Genomic DNA, 17,681 nt, shown 5'->3' with positions numbered 1-17,681 from the left:
CGGGGAGGATGGGGAGGGGGCGGGGAACAGGGGACTTAATCCAGTTTGTGAGCTCCCCCAGTCCCGGGGTTTTTTTTTTAGAGAAGTCTAATTTGAGAGGAGCAAATGCAGACCAAAGCAAGGCACTGCCCCTCTCTGACCTTCACATTTCTCACCTATAAGATGGGAATAATGCTTGTAATATCTACCTCCCAGTGTTGTCGGGAGGATCAGATAATGTATATTAAGGGCTTGGTCGACCACATTAACTCCTCCAAACAACCCCTTCATTATACAGAACAGTAAACTGAGATCCAGAGAGGGGAAGTGGTCTAGGGTCACACAGCTAGTTTGTGGCAACTACAGAACTAGAAACCAGTCTCGCCCCTCCAAATTTGATGCTAATTAACCTACACCCAGTTTCTCTTCTCTTTTTTAAAAAACAAGTTGGCAGTAGTTGAGAGGACCTTGACGGGTATGTAGCTTATTTTCCCACACATGATCTTGGAAGAGGAAGTGGGTCTGGGGGCCGCTCTCTTTTACACCTGGGAAAACTGAGGCTGGGAGAGTGGGAGGGCACATGACTCACTTCAAGGTCACCCAGTGAGTCAGGGGGTTGTGCCAAGACTTGAACCTTGGCTTCCATGTTTGGCACCCAATTCATCAACCCACACACTTGGTCACGAGCCCGAGATCCAACTAAAGCCAGGTGGCCCCCTTGGGGTCGCCTAGGTAACAGTGCGCGCGCTCAGACTTCGGCCGGAACCGCGGGGAGGGCGGGGCGGCGAGGAGGAGCTCGGAGCCTGACGTCTCGCGGGACCTGACGAAAGCGCAGCAAGAAGGCAGAAAGGGAAGTGTTCCCCACCACCCTTCGGGACCTCCTTTTGGCCCTGCCTCCCTCGGAAGTCCCCCGCGAGGATTGGCCATCGGCCCGGGGCGGGGCCTAAGGCAGGCGCGGTGCGTACTTCCGGCTGCCGGGTTGACATGAAGAGGCAACGGTGGTGGTTGAGGAGGCGGTAGCGGCGGCCGGTTCCCGGGGGTTGAGGGCTAAGGAGGGACTGAGGTGGCGGTGAGGGCGGCACCAGACTTGGGGAAGGCGGTGGAGGGCGGCGACAGCGGCGGCGGAGGAGCCAGACCGGCGGGAAAGAAGGGAGAAGCCACACCCGCCGTCCTGGAGGTCTTAGAGATGGAGAAGGAGTTCAACCAGATCGACAAGGCCGGCAGCTGGGCGGCCATTTACCAGGTAGGGGAACGCCGACCCAGGGGTATGGGCTCCTCAGGCTCAGTTAGGCCTTCGTATCTCCTTCTCTTCTCCCCTCACCCCGGGGATGCCGCTGGAGATACAGACTACGGACGGGGTTCCCCGGCCACCCCCACCGCACCTCCAGGCCCCCGCTTTTTCTGGGCCTGGACTCTGGCTTCAAGTACTACTGGAGTGAGGATTTAATCATTTTCTCCCCCTCCCCCCCTCCGGCTGATCCTGACAGTGCTCCCCAGCTGCCTCAATCCCCTCTTTTTTTGTTCTTGGAGGCAGGCGTACTCTTCTCCCCACCAGGACCTAGTAAACCTCGTGAGACGCCCCTTTGTCCCTAAGGTTAACCTTCTGTATCCCACAGCCTTTCCCGTAAGATGGGGGTCTGTATTGCCCCTAACTTCTCTTTGGGTTGGCATACACATAACCTTACCAAAACCTCTTTGGGCCTCAGGTTTCTCATCAGTAAAATGATCTGGCTGGACAAAATGATCTCCACCTTCAAATCCTATCTTCTATGATCCCATCTCCTAGACACCCATTCTTTGTCTCCGGGGATTGATTGACCCCCAGTTTTACCTCCCCCAGGAAAAGGTTTTGAATGCCACGGTAATTTTTTCATTATTGTCTCCCGGAAATAAGATAAATGACCAATTTTCTCCCCCCCCTTTCACCACCTCCCTCAAACACTTTGACAGATTTGGCCCAAAGGGGATAGGACTCTTTCCCACTAGGGTAGCCTATGAGAAGTGGATTATTGTGCCATCATTCTTTGGCATCACAGAAGATTGCTCTTCCAGATGAGGATTATAAAAGAGGAAAAAGTAAATTGAAACTCCTGTAATCCACACCAAATTAGGATGAGTTCTACACCTGTAAGGTAGATCAAAGCTTGATACCTTGCTCTTGGTTCGTTCTGCAGAGATCGTCTTGCATGACCTGCTTAGGATGTGGTGGTATATAAATTAGGTTATGAGAAATTTGCTTTTTAAGTATTAGGTTAGGAATATGATAAAAGATAATTTTACCAGTAGCCAACTCCTCTAAAGGAAATGTGTGCTTACTATTTAATGTAATCATGGTGGTGGTGGGGGTGAAGATGAACAAAATATTGCCTTAGCACAATACAAAGAGGGTTTTGTCCCTTTTTGTAAAGGGAGAAGCCCAAATATACATACTCATTTTCAATTAATCTCAGTCAATTAAGGTCACTTCAGTTAAGCTCCTAAAACAAATTGTGAACTTCATTGCTAGGTTTATAAAATCTATTTTGAAATCCTTTAAAAAATAATGCTTTAAGCTGTTAATGACTGATAAAAAGGCCTTTACTCAAATTTGTTTCCTATGGCCTTAAAAATTGGTGAGCATGGAGTCTCTCCCCTTCCTTCCCCCTTAACATTTACTTTTACCGTCCTGAAATTTTGAAATGTTTCTCCATTGCAAACTGTTAAGTTGTTTCTTATTATAGAATCAAGCCTTAAAAGTATTGTTTTAGGAAAAGAGGATGTTTCCAAAAAAAGATGGAAAAAGATCTTAACAGAATAGGCAGTTTTCTATATATATATCTACTAAATTTACTCCTTTATTTCCCAAAGAAATTAGAAAAGAGCACATGCCATCAGTGAGTGGAGAATCAAGGGATCTCAGATTTTCATGGCAATATATTCTTTCTATGTAATGCTTCTTATTAGTACAACTGAGAGGTGATCTCTGGCATATTAGAGTGCTGGGCTTTGAGTCAGGAAGATTAAATCTGACCTGCACATACTAATTATGTAACCCCAGACAAATCACTATACACCAGAAATTGTTTTAGCCCACAAATTACAGGTAAATGCTTATCTACAGTGGTGGAGGAAATTTTCACAATGGAAGTTCCCTAAACCGATGAAATCATAGGTCCGGACAAATCAGTATGCTATGTTGCTTTTGGAAAATATGTCTGGTTAATTTTTAGTTTGATAAATGCATTATCTTACTGTTAATATTTGGTAGCATCTTTTTCTTCCTCACCAAAGAATCAAAACAGATTTTCTACTAAAGAACAAAATCAGATAATGGAAAAAGGACTAAGTGTGAAATAGGAAGAAGTTTCTCTTTGGATTCAGACTTATGTGGCAGGGATTCTTCTTGCTTTGGCTGCTTGTTCAAGCAACAGTCTCTGCTGGTTCAGTTTGGTAGAGAATAAAAAATGCTTTTTAAAGTTGATCAGCAGTACAGATATCAATAAGAATTCACACTAAAAAATTACCTTGATGATAAGTAGCATATTTGGGCAGTGTTTAAAATACATTCATAAAATGGAATGTTTTGGGTTCATCCTTACTGTGATTGAGATGCCAAGACTAGAAGGAGAGTTCAAGCATGAAAAGAAACAGGAGTCTTGGAAATGAGATGAGGGAAGGTAGAGGATGTCTTGAATGAGTAAAAATAAAAATAGTAAAGAGATACCCAGTAAGACACAGTCCATATACTCTGGTATAAATGACTCGTTTCTTTCTTTTTTTTTACAGTGAAACAATAACCAGTGGCTTATAGGCAAGATTTATTGTACATTATAGTCAGGTCCAGGTTCACTTAGATCGCCATGTTTAATTTAAAAAAAGAAAAACAGCTACCTATATAGGAGAGTTAATGACTGATTTTTGTTGTTCATTTGTTTTAGTTGTGTCCAACTCTTCATATGACACCTTTTGGGATTTTCTTGGCAAAGATACTGGAGGGGTATGCCATTTCCTTCTCCAGCTCATTTTACAGATGAGGAAACTGAGGCAAACAGGGTTAAGTGACTTGCCCAGGGTCACATAGCTAGTATGTATCTGAGGCCATATATGAACTCAGGGAAATGAGTCTTCCTGACTTTAGGCAAAGTACTCTATCCACCATGCCACCTAGCTGCCCTAGTGGCTGATTTAACTGTTAACAAAACCATGTTAGTGTCTCACTACTATTTCTTAATGCTGTTATGTACATCTGGCATGTGGTATTCCAGTGGGATGGAATATTAAAACTTTATGATACTGTTTATTTAAATAACATTGTCTACAGGGAAGTAATACTTTGGGGGTAAATAAAAAAGAATCTGTACAATATGACGTCATTCTATTAAAAAAAGAAATAAAGATGATATGAATGGAATAGGAGGTTCTAATCATCTTCAATGACCTATTTAATTCTAAATAGTATTTAGACTAGAACAAAATGAGAACTAATTTTAGTTGTTCATAACTTTGGAGATGCCATAAACACTTCTAATCAATAGTATTTTGAGCTAACTGGAAGGACCAGCAGATATGATGGAGGGGAGAATAACTTAGTGCCATATTCAGTTGACATCACTGGCCATATTTATAGGAATGAATGCCTTGGTACATTTGGAAGTGAGCAAGCTCTGCCAATGGCTCCTAGAAGAATTCAGAGGACAATGATTATGAAAATCGTTTTCAGTTGTGACATTGTCCTGATTCCCCACCCCCTTGCCCATGTAACTGATTTTTTCTTTTCAATATGAAGGCTTTACCAAGCCCTATAATAATGTGGTTGAATTATTTTACTACATACTTTATATAAACAGGAAACTTCCATTGGAGGTTTTAGATATATAAAATGCTTTCCCCTTTACTAGATTATATGACATTTTCTTTATTTTCCTATTTTGACACTACTCCTGTAAGCTACAAATATGACACAAATAAGTGTGTATATTGAGTCATTTGTATTTTGTGAAAACATAGACCTCTTGCATAAGCTAGCATTCTCCTTACAATGTCATGTCAAATAGCTTCTGAGTTTATACTAATTAGTTTCAGGAAGTAGGTTGGACAGATTCCTTTACTGTAATATATGTTCAGTGAAGCTGGTGCTGGAGTTAGTTTAGTTTAGTGTGTGTGTGTGTGTGTGTGTGTGTGTGTGTGTGTGTGTGTGTAGGTATATGTGTGTATATATATTATAATATCAGATTTAAGATTTCCAGGCAGCATCTATGTAGACTTCCTTAGCAGTGTTATATAGCCTGAATACAGATCAACACCCTGGGAGAAAAATAGCAACATAATACAATGTGTTCTCACATCCTAATTTGTCATTGGTTTATGTAGGAGAGATCTTAGGACTCTGGATTAAAGCTAAAGTGGACTTAGAGGTTCTCTAGTTTAGCCCTTCATTTTTACAGATGAAAAAACTCAAACCTTAAATTAAGTAACTTGCCCAAGGTCATGTCAGTCAGCAGCAGCAAAGCCAGGGTTTGTATTTCAACCAAGCCCTCAGCTCCATTCCCTTAACGCAGTCCCTTCATTTTCTGGATCAGGAAACAGCCCCAGAGAGAGGAAGTGACTAGCCACCCGCAGTATTGGCAGAGTCAGAACTAGAACCCAGGGCTGCTTTTTTTTTTTTTTTTTTGCATGATACCAGTTGTATTCTCCCAGGAGGGACATTTCATAGAATAAGCTTTTTTCCCCCCTCTCTTTGTGCCAAAAAGAAAGTCTTATATGTCCTATTTTTCATTTGGCATTCACAAATTTATTGAGCACCTACTTGATACATATATGTCCTAGATTTATGGAGGATACAAAAATATTATGATGGTGATTTTTGAAAGGACTTGTATGTGTGCATGTGTAGTGTGTGTGTGTGTGTGTGTGTGTGTGTGTGTGTGTGTGTGTGTATGTGCAGTAGAAATTGGAGATTGGAATTGCTTGTTTTGTTTCATGAAAGCCATCGGCAAATTTATACTTGGCTTGTGATGAATTTAACTGTCACATGGGAAGTGGAACATCTTGGTCTTTTTATCAACTTCTGAATCATGCTGTAACTTTATGATGTTATTTTTAGATTTGGTCTCAGTGTGCTACAGGGACTATGCACATAGTAGATTCAAAATATTTGTTAAATATTGGTGTCAAATCTATCTACATCTCCAAAAAGTAGATACAGCTTATCACCTCACTGAGGCCTATGTTTTCACAAAACAGTGTTCTGAAAAACATTTCTGGGTCCTCAGAATAAATAACCTTATGAATCAGTCACAAGTACAATCTTAAGCATATTCAAGATGATATAGCAGAAAGGATAACTGAAATTGGACTTCAGGAAGCACATTGTACCTTTCTAATGCACTTATGTAATACTGTCTATTAAAGTGATTTGTGTTTGTTTCTTTAATATACAGTGGAAAACTGAGGCTGGGACCCATTTCATCTTATCTCCCCCAGCAGTTAGCATAGTATTCTGTATGCAGTAGGCATTTAAAAAAAAATTATTTCACAGGAATGAATCAATGAAAAAGGACATTGGATTTGTAATTGGAAGCTTGACTTGTAGTTCCATCCATCACTGCTAGTAATTAACAATGTGTACTTGGGGTAACTAACTTCCTTCTTGAGGCCCCAGTTTCCTCATTGTAAAATGAAGTGTTAGATTACTTTCTTTGCCAGAAACTGAGTCTAAATTCCTTTTCAATTTCTAAAACTGTTTAGGGATAGCTCATAGATTGTAAGGGGCCTGGAACAATCCTTGTAGAATTGAAACAGCATTTTCCTTCTTAGGAGGTGTTCATGCCATACTTAGGACTTATTTTTAACACTTTTTTTTTAATCTTTGCAAAACGTTTCTAAACAAATGTGCATCATTATCCCCTTCCAGTAAATGTAGTTTTAGTAACATGAGCAAGCCAGCATCCCTTAGATAAAGTTGCATGCATGTCCTGTGTCTAAGTAGAGTCTTGAGTGGCTTTTCCTGTAAAAGATTGAGGAACTGATTCTTCAGAATTTACCAAAGACATCTGCTAGGTACTTAAAGAACATTAGACTTATGATGTAATTTTGGAAAAAAACCATCATCTGACATGAAATAATCTAAAGAGCATGATATTTTAGCAACTAGTTTGCTATATTTTTGTTTAGAAAGTACCTAATAAAGATCAGTACCTAATAAGTGCTTGATAAAGATCATTCACTTGGTTGTTCTGCAGTGGAGCAAGTTATTCCCCATGAAAAGTATTTATCTTTTTGTAACTTTGCAGATCCAAAGTTTCTGATCGTCAGGAAATAGTGCAGGGCCACTGCAGCTATAATAATGATTATTTTTTCATGGAAGCAGCTCAATTTGCAGCTCTGTATGATTATGATATTGGAAAAATCTAAGCTACAAAAATGGGAGTTTGGTTTTCTAGTCAACCCAGTGATCATGTGGATAGAAATTCTTCAGAAAATCTACTAGAGGCCTACGGAGTAGAGAATATACTGACTGGCCTATGAAGTTCACTTAGTTTCTTAGGATTTGATAGGAGGGCAGTAAACCCCCCACGATCAATCAGGGAATTATAAACTTTTAAGCCTCTAATATATCATCAATTTGCTAGTGTTCTGATATCAGGGAACAAATAACTGATGATACTGGCCAACTTGTAGATAGGCCAACTTGAACTTAGTATGAAGTAAAGAGATTCAGTGACATGGTGGATAGAGAACTGACCTTGAAGCCAGAAAAATTTAGCTACAAGGTCCATTTCTGACATAAATACTGGCACTTCGGCAAGGACCCCTGGGCAAGTCACTTAACCACCCAGCATTTCTAGACAAATGCTCTACGATGCTTAAGTTGCAAAGAAGGTACCCAGCCCTACATTGGTAGAGAGAATTAGCTCACTGGGAGTATCAGCAACAGTCACAGGTTTAGTCTGTATCCTTGAAGTAAAGCTAAGGTTCTATGTAATGTATGTTATGTGTGCTTTCTAATTTTCAGTTGAGTTCTCTTTTAGCAAGAGATTTCTTGTCTGTGATGTAGAAGGAAAGACATTTGTATTTGAAGAAAAGTGACTAGTTTGTGGCTTTAGTGGGTGGCTGCCAGTACCTGCAGTGGTGGGTTTCCAGAACCAGTTATTTTAAACTTTTTTTAATGCCTACTTAGAATGTCAGTTTCTTTAATTGATCTAATTAAATTGATCGATGTTTATAAATTGGTGGATTTTTTTACTAGCTACCTCTTTATAATGTTAACTCTAAATTTTTAACTCAGTTTCTATTTTATTACTAAAATCCTAACTTTGCAAAGTGGATTCTTTACTAATACAGATATCTCTACTTTTATATTGTCTGGGAATTATACAGAAGTAAATTTAGTCCTTAATAGCTTCTGCTAGAGTTTTTGGGGGTTTTATTTTTCCCCAAATTTTACATGTACCTGGCTATTTAGGGACATATCACTTAAATGAAAGTGGATATATAATAATTATTCTAAATATCTGCCAATATTCTTGAGGACAAAAAAATCAGCTATTGGGAAACAAAGTCAGTTCTTAATGTATCTTCACTGAATCAGAAAATATGCTAGAATGTTAGCTGTATTTGGCTTGCTAAATAGTAAATTAACTTTAAATGGCAGTGGTGATGGTTGATCATTTATCATTCTTATATTCTAAGGCAGTACTATATAGATTACTACATGGATTGCCACTACAAAATAGTTCTCATGTCAATGTAAATGTTAAAGAAACAAAAAGCCTTAGGGTTTTTTTCTTACTTGTTGCAGTATGAACTAGAGTTGAATAGTACCCACATGGGGTAAGGCTTCTGGAATGTGATGTTTCCTCTATCCAGACCCCAGGCGGGTTTGTGGGGTCCTCAGGACCATGCTAGGATGGAGATTTTAATCAGAACTAGGTCCAGTGGATAAAACTGTTGTAGAATTGAACAAGATCTCTAACCCAAACTACATTTCTTTAGTGGACTTTGGGATAGGAGGTAGTTTATTCATGGTTGCCAATGCCCAGTTTCCATAACTACTGCTAGGAATTGTCACACTCAGCCGTTGTTAAGTTGTGTTGTTGTCGTCGTTTCAGTCTTGTTCAACTCTTCCTGACTGCAGTTGGATTTTTCTTGGCAAGATACTGGAGCTGTTTGCCATTTCTTTGTCCAACTCATTTTACAGATGAAGAAATGAGGGTTAAGTGACTTGTCCTGAGTCACACCATCTAATAAGTGTCTGATACAAGATTTTGAACTCAAGACTAGGTCTTTCTGACTCTAGATCCAGTGCTCTACCCACTCTACTTTATTTTGTTTGAATATCATATTATCCTTTTCCAGTTTTATCTGCATAGTTCCTCATAGCTCAGCTAATTTTCCTTTTTTACTAATAATAGTATCTCTAGGACTATACATTTAACTTTCTTTGTACTTCAAATTATCAATTATATTTGTATTGTATAGTGGATAGAGGGCTGGCCTTAGAGCAAGAACTGACTTCTGCTGCCACGCTGACTTCATGACCCTGGCAAGTCACTTAACCTCTCAGTGTTGTGGGCAACTCTCTTCTTTGCCAATAAATTTGCAGAGACAATGCCTACAGTGGTAGAGGGAATTTCCTCATCTAGGAGTTCCCCCATATCTGTGAAAACCACAGGTCCAGTTCCTATCCCTCTCCCTGTCCCTATCGTACAAGTTCTTTCCCTCATAATACTCTAACTCCCACCAAATGCTTTTGACACCTATATCCTGGGTCATTCTGAAGACCCTTTTGTGAACTGTGAAAAAATTTTATGGCCTTGATACTGTTTACAGTATGCACACAATTCTTGATAATTTCAGAGATCTGATTATTTTGTAGGTTTCCATTTGCATAATACTTAATTTACTAACGATTTATAAACTAAAACTGATCCCCAGAGGGTGGTTTATAGGTTAATAACTTTTTGGAACCACGGTGATTTATGAAACCTCTTCTGTGAGGTGGAGAGGGGATAGAAGGTTTTTGATCTTGCCTTGGTAGGAGGAGTGCCTTACAACAGAGGAAGTCAGAGATCTTTGAAGTCTAATTAGATATTTCCTGAGATAATTCAAGTTTATGAAAGATAAGTAAATGCTAATTTTTCACTTATAAATTATTCCTCTATTGCTAACAATGTCATTTTTATGTTTTCACATCAGAGTTTTGATGTTGAGAGTTTAACTTTTCAACTAGGGAATAAAGGAATAAGAGAAACATAAATTGGTTTGAAAAGGAATTAGGGCAAAAATCAGTTATCGATTTTCATGGGTCTTGTTGAACAACTAAAACTACCAGTAATAGTTAATATTCTAACTACTTAAGTATTGCACAGGACATACTGTTTTTGCTTATGGGTCAAAACTTAACTGTTTTCCACATTTCTTTGATGTACAACGTGTTTTAGTCACATTAAATGCCAAAGAGTCTTTCTTAAAACAAAAGTGGTGCAACAAAAGTTAACTAAAAAATTAAGCTTTCACCTTACCTTTGTGTATAAGTTACTTTAATGTTTAATGTGTAGGCTGAGTAAGGTGGTGATGAATATATTTCGTTATGGTTTGAGCTAATTTTAGCCTCAATTTGATTGTTTGTGATATTTTAAAAATGTGCTTTCTAGAAACACTGAAATGTGGAGCCCAAAAATCTCCACAATCTCTCTCCCAAGTTAAAAAAAAATTTTTGCTTTACCTTATAAGTTGAGCAAATAGGCAGTCTGGGAAACCACAGCAACTTCCCTCTTCTAAAAGATATAAAAACTCCTTGTAGCCCTTTGAAAAATGTACTTTTATTTCTCAGTAGAGAGCTTTATTTAGGCAGGATATAGACACCGTAACCGTCAAACTCAGGTATCTCCAAATGTTGGTTCTAGCTGCTCTGCTGTGATCTGAGGGTATTTCCTTGGTGAGAAAGGTGTGGTGAAAGAAGCCTAATGTTAAGCTCCTTGCTCAGTGTCATTCCATAACCACCATTGCCACCTTTACTTTTTAAGAAAGTAAAACGTAGATAACCCTTACAGAACACCCCCCCACCACCACCAGTTCTACGTTATGGTTGAATGTTTATGAGTGTATTTTGATGATACAGTATTTTGCTTTCTCCCCTATAACTGGATGTTGAAGTTAGAAACCAGATAAAATTAAATTATGTAAGATTGCAAGAAGATTCAGTGTTCAGGATGGTAGCAAAACATTGATATAGTGATACTAAATGTTTGTAGTATGGCTAGGATAGTTAGCTCAACTGATTCAAGCATATTATCCATGAAGCCAAGGACATGGGCTCTCCCTTTATCATGTAATTTAAAAAAATTTTTTTTTTTACATAAAGACAAATTGTGCTTCACTGCTCCAACCTCAAGTTGTCATGTTAACATCTACCGGCCATCTTGAGCATGTATGCTGGTCACAAGAAGGATCAAATGGTTCGACATAGCACATCACCACAGTGGGGGAGAGGGGAGATGAGACATGAGGGGGGATGACTCTGTATGCTGGATAAGTAGAAATATAATAGATTATATTGTGATTGCCCTGATCTAAAAAGTGGAACACACTTAAATTATTTCATGTGACTTGCCTCAATTAAATCTCATTACTGCGACCTAGTTCTTTATGTTTTGGGAAGGTGTACATTTTCAGATTTTGTACAATCAAAGCCATGTGATGCAATGTTTATGAATGTATAATCTTTATTCCTTTTAAAATTAATTACTTTTACTCTAAATACATATGAATAAATGTTCAGTAATTTTATGGCAAAGATTCTCATTCTCATGCTAGTTTATGTCTCATTCCCCATGCCATTCCTATTTCAAGCTAATTTGTACTTGATTACAACCATAAATTGGCCTATAGTAGAAGGACATGATAGTGTTTGGTAGAATAATGAAATGTTAGATGACACTATTCATCTTTGTCTAAATTCACTCAAATAACTATAATAAACTTCAGCATATAGTGGAGATTCTTAATTTCTATAACTTGGAAGAGAGATTAGGGTTTGCTAAATGCTCCACAACTCAATAAAGAAATGTGAAAATATAGGTTGTAGCTCTTGACCATGGCCCAGTTTTCTATGTTCCCTTTTGGAATTTAATATTTTTAAATCAAAGAAGCCAAAAAAAAAACCCCAAAACATGTTAGTGGTTAATTCTCTTAGTCCAGCTTATTTTTTTATTTGGTAGGAAACCAGGAATCAGAAGGGAGGGGGAATAGAGTTGATATAAGAAAAAGGAAACTGAGGGAAGAATGACCTTAACAATAAAATTCAAGAAAAATGAATATTCAGATGTTTGTTACTTTTTATGTTTTATCATCCCCACTTTATCTTCCTTACATTTCCCACTAAGAATGTTTTGGAAAAGTTGCTATAATATTTTCCACCTTAGGCAGCTTACTTTAACTGTATTTTGTTTCATGTTAACTTATTTCCATGAGCTGTTTTTGGATGACTAACTTGAAAATTAAATTGGATGGATTATAAGTGAACTAGTAAAAGAAATTAGTTTGAAAGCCTAAATAGGAGTGGTTTCCTTTCCCATAATTTATTTGTCTTTTGCTTAGAAATAATAAATGAAAGAGTATCTATGAATTGCCTACTGTGTGCCAGACACAGTGAAATAGATAGTCCCTGCCCTCAAGGAACATACATTCTAATGGGGGACAACATATATAAGGAAGTGGTGGCCAAGGGAAGATATTTTTGTCTGGTGAGTCACAGGAATGATGAGTTGAGCCATAGGGCAGTCATTTGTCATGCTGTTTCCAGAAGTGGTGGTACTATTGAGTTGATTACTGTTCCCAGTAAAAGAAAGTTACAATAGTAAGTAAATTATTACATTATTGGGAGCAGCTAGGTGGCACCAGCCCTGGACCTGAGTTCAAACAAATCTGGCCTCAGACACTTGACACTTACTAGCTGTGTGACTCTGGGTAAGACTCTTAACCCCCCCCCCAATTTACATTATTATTAGATATTATCACTAAGTTGTATTTAGGATCAAAACTAGGACATACTGTTTCATTTATTCTTTATAACAGTTTTTTTGTATATTGTAGTCCATAGAAGTAGTTTTAGCTTAGCTTAGTACAGGAAGTCAGAATAAATAATAGATAAGGAAGATTCTTTCCCTTTATTGACTAAATCGGTATGTATATTCTAGTTTAGCTTCACAAAATTGGAATTTTGTGAACCATTCTTCCCCAAAGTGGTATCAACAACTCACAGCACCCAAATCCAATATGTTTTTGGCATTCTGACGTGTGTAGTTAAATATAATTTTTCCTGTGCATGTAAAATGGAAGAACTGAATTTGACTTAAAATTCCCTAGATCAGATGCCCAAAGGAAGAGTGCCTAGTCAATATAGTATCCTATTGATAATCAATATTAAATGGTAAATGTTCTTAAGGTCTGAGAAGAATATATCAGGCATGTATACAACATACTTTTCTTTCAGAAAATAGTGTCTGACCGTCTCCTGGACTAGGATAAGCAGAACTCCTGGGGCAGTCACTTGTTTAGAGCCTCTTATAGAAAAGCCATGGGGCAGCTAGGTGGGTAGAGCACTGGCCCTGAAGTTGAGAGGATCTGAATTCAAATCTCACCTCAGACATTTATTAGCTGTGTGACCCTGGGCAAGTCACAACCCCAGTTGCCTTACACATCCAGGACCATCTCCAGTCATTCTGATATATATCTTGGCTTTGGAGGAGTGAGGTTGGTGACCTTGCACAGTCCTCCCTCACTTAAATCCAATTCACTGCAAGTCATGACATCACTCTGATGTCATGGTCCTCTTTGAGAATGAAGGACAAACAACAACAAGGAAAGTGAAGGCTTATCTATGTGCATGTGTATTGGAGGAGAAAGGGGTATTTGGGTTTCTTTGTCTTTAGTACAAGTTAGCTTTAGCTTTTTTTCTGTGACAGTTTTTACTCTTCTATAAAAAAGTATGTGAAAGCTTCTGGGACAGAAGCATTTTGCTATAATTTGGGACAGATTTTCTTTTGTCACCAATTTAAAGCATACTTTAATAAATTCTTTTGAGAAGGCACCTTTTTTTTTTTTAAAGTGAGGCAATTGGGGTTAAGTGACTTTCCCAAGGTCACACAGCTAGTTAAGTGTGTCAGGTGTCTGAGGCTGGATTTGAACTCAGGTCCTCCTGACTCTAGGGCCGGTGCTTTATCCACTGCACCACCTAGCTGCCCCTTTAATAAATTCTTGTAGGGAATTGTTAAGTTAATAAATAGTATTAAGATTTGGACCATAGCTCTATATAGGTGGAAGGGACTACAGAGGCCATATGAATTCAATCTCCTCACCTTTTATATATGAGGGAACTGGACCAGGGAGGTTGTGACTTGCCCAAGGCCCCAAAGATCAAGCAAATTTGCACTTGGAACCTTATAAATGAAGGTCTTGCTCAATAGATCAGTTCTTTTATTATAATGGTCTATTATCATATAGCTTTTTGCCACATAGATAACTGTATTTTTGCTTCCCTCTGACCAGTAGTTTATGAAATGCTTTAAGTTCATATTTAAGCAATACATGTGTCAAACCCATAGACATTTTACATTTTCAAATCAGGTTTATAAATTCTGGACTAGACTCATAGAATTTTTAAAGTCGTAAGGGATCTCAGAAGAAAAACCATCTTATTTTTATAAATGAAGACATTAAGGTAGAGAGAAGTTAAGTGATTTACACAGTTACACAATTAGTGGCAGAGTTAGGATTAGAACCCAGGGTTCTTGACTGTGTTCTTTCTACTGAATTGTGCTTTATGATTATTTTAATATGAACACTAAAATTGGCACATTCTTAAGAAATATGAGAAAATTTGGGCAAGATTTTACGTAGCTTTCTTGCCATATAGGCAGAAAGATACCTGAAAAATTGAGGCAAATTCCACTTTGGCTTCTGTTAATCCCATAAGTAAAGCACTTGTATATGCAAATGCTTCAGGTTTTGTTTTAACTGATGGCACTAAACATTTCCTGCTTTTTAATTATTTAAGATAAGGGTATAGTGGCTAAAATAGAAGATGCTCTGAATTGTCTTCCCTTTACTAGGAAAATTGTCTGGTTTACTATTTTTGTATTGGTAGAGTCATCTAAATGTCATTGTAAGCAGAAACATACATAATTGGGAATAGATACTATGAAGCAGAAGGCTAATGTCAAGATATTCCATGATAGAAGGAATTAACATTGTAAGAAGGGGATGAGAAATGAGCTTATTGCACAGTGACAACCTTTCAAGAGCCCTTAACCTTAAATGAGAGTTCTGGGTTCACCTTTGCCTTCAGATGTTTACTGAAGATTGTGAAAAACCAAGTAAGGGTGGGGAATAAAGAGAAGGTGATTTCATTAAGCTTTACTATCCATTTTTTTTTTTTTTTGGTGAGGCAATTGGGGTTAAGTGACTTGCCCAGGGTCACACAGCTAGTAAGTGTCAAGGGTCTGAGGCTGGATTTGAACTCAGGTCCTCCTGAATCCAGGGCCGGTGCTCAATCCACTAGGCCACCTAGCTGCCCCCCCCCAATAAATAATTATTAGCAAAAAATGAGAATCCTTGAATTATTAAGCTTTATGGTAATTTTGCTATGTGTTAGACATATTTTAAATGCTTATAAACTGAAAGATTTAATTGTAGGCAATTTAGGGTAATTTGTGATATTGCCATATTGATAACTCACCATTAATAAATAATGCAATACATTTTGAGTTGTATTAAAATTTTTATTTGAGTTGTATTGACTATCACTTTCCCAAATTGATTGTAAGTTCATTGAAGGCAAGAAATATGTCTTCTATTACTTTGTGCCCCTATAGTACTCTAAGTGCCACATACATGGCACTCAATAAGTGTTGGTTGGTTTTGGGGTGTGCGTGTGTGTTTATAAACACTAATCCATCTACTACATTGAAGTGGTATGGAATTTTATAGCCTCTACAAATTTTACTCATTCTGATCAAATAAAGCTTTAGTTGTCTCTGTTTAGACTCAGTTACTCTTTTCGGAGGTGCAATTTATCATGTGGTTTATTAGGTCTTATGTTCCAACATGTTTTCCAAGTAAGAAAAATGTTAGTAGTATGAGGTAATCTCGTTGGTAGAAGCTTTGTAAATTTGGTACCTGATGTCCTCTCATGCTCGCAGGAAGTGAAGAAATTTATAATAAGCAAGAGAATGGTCAAAAGGAAGTAAAGATCTTGTTAGTGTGTTATTTTGTGGTCAGTTTTGTGGTCTAACATAAAAACTGGATAGGAATGAGTTAGATGTTTGCATCTCTCAAGTTAGATGATACTAATCTAGCAGAAAACTAAGTCGTTTATTTTTAGAGTTTTGGAGTTTCCTAAAATTGGGGCCATAGAGATTCTCCTGGCCGTTAACATATATACCTCAGCTTTTCCTCATCCCCTGATTCTTCTATAATGTAAATGATACGATTAAAGTTATACTTACCTGAATGAAAAAACTGAAGAAGGGGGAAATACCTGATTTTTTAACCTTTACTAATCTGCTTGGTGCCAACCCAGTGAGACATGGTTGTTCATGTGACCAGGGAATGTTTTCCTAGATTCTACCGAAGAACATTGGTCTGAGATTATCTGCTGCAATTTATTTTTTGCTTCATTTTAAAAAGTTTTTTTTTTTTAATTTAAAGTTGAATATACCAAACACTTGAAGGCACATGGGTGGTCCAGTTTCAAGGTTTGTGAGTTTAAATGGAATAGGTTCAATTCCTCCTTTTCCAGGGTACAGGGCACAGGCAACTCAGGTCAATTCTGTTTTTCTCCCTGCTGGTTAGTGTTCTCTGGCACCATCATAATTGTGTGGCCATAACTGAAACTTGGTTGGTGAGTGTACCCCAGTTCCCATCACTGAACATTTATTGTTGAGTTGAATAAATACATATACTTTATTTTAACATTCATTTTAAAAAATTGTTGAGTTCTAAATTCTCTCCCTCCCTCCTTCCCCTCCCCAACTCATTTGAAAGGCTAGCAATATGATGTTGATTATACCTGTGAAGTTTTAAAAAACCTATTTTCATATTTTTTGTTGTTGAGTCATTTCAGTCGTATCCAACACTCTGTGATCTCATTTGTGGTTTTCTTAGCAAAGAAACTGAAGTGCTTCTCCAACTTCCTTCTCCAGCTCATGAGGAAACTGAGGCAATGAGGGTTAAGTGACTCACCTAGGGTCACACAGCTAGTAAGTGTCTGAGGCTAGATTTGAATTCAGAAAGATGAATCTTCCTGGCTCCTGGCTTGGCACTCTATCCATTGCACCATGTGGGTGTACCCATTTCCATACTAGCCCTGACTGAACATATATTGTTAATAGAATTTTGATCTCTATTGCTAGATCATCATCTATCTTCATTAAGTGAGGATGTCTCCTGACCTTTTCTCACTCTACATTCTGGGTCATTCCCATTGAATACCATTAGTTTATTTATCTCTACACAAATAACTCACAAATCTATTCTTCAGCCACCTCCTGGGCCTTTCTTGTCAACATCTCAAACCCATAGTATCTAAAACTGAACCTGTTATCTTGCCCCCCTCTTACCCACTTCGAAGGAACCACTATCCTTCCATGTACTCATGGGCACAGCTTCAGGAAACTCCAACCCTTCTCTCTGCCACCAGCATGGATTCTGCTGGGCTTCTC

The 17,681-nt window shown here is 38.1% G+C and overlaps 1 protein-coding gene across 1 annotated transcript in view; it reads left to right on the top strand.

Moving 5' to 3' along the window:
• Nucleotides 1-933: 933 nt before the first annotated feature.
• PTPN1 (protein tyrosine phosphatase non-receptor type 1) overlaps nucleotides 934-17,681 on the top strand; it is an 86,262-nt gene continuing 69,514 nt past the window's right edge. The window contains exon 1 of the mRNA XM_043984034.1: nucleotides 934-1,222. Within this exon, the coding sequence (XP_043839969.1) occupies nucleotides 1,166-1,222 (57 nt within the window). The 5' untranslated portion in view covers nucleotides 934-1,165. The remainder of the gene's footprint in view (nucleotides 1,223-17,681) is intronic.

Source organism: Dromiciops gliroides, chromosome 2 (assembly GCF_019393635.1).
Source record: "Dromiciops gliroides isolate mDroGli1 chromosome 2, mDroGli1.pri, whole genome shotgun sequence".
Classification (NCBI taxonomy): Eukaryota; Metazoa; Chordata; class Mammalia; order Microbiotheria; family Microbiotheriidae; genus Dromiciops; species Dromiciops gliroides.
The sequence above is the reverse complement of the archived record's forward strand: the minus strand, read 5'-3'. Positions and strand labels throughout refer to the sequence as shown.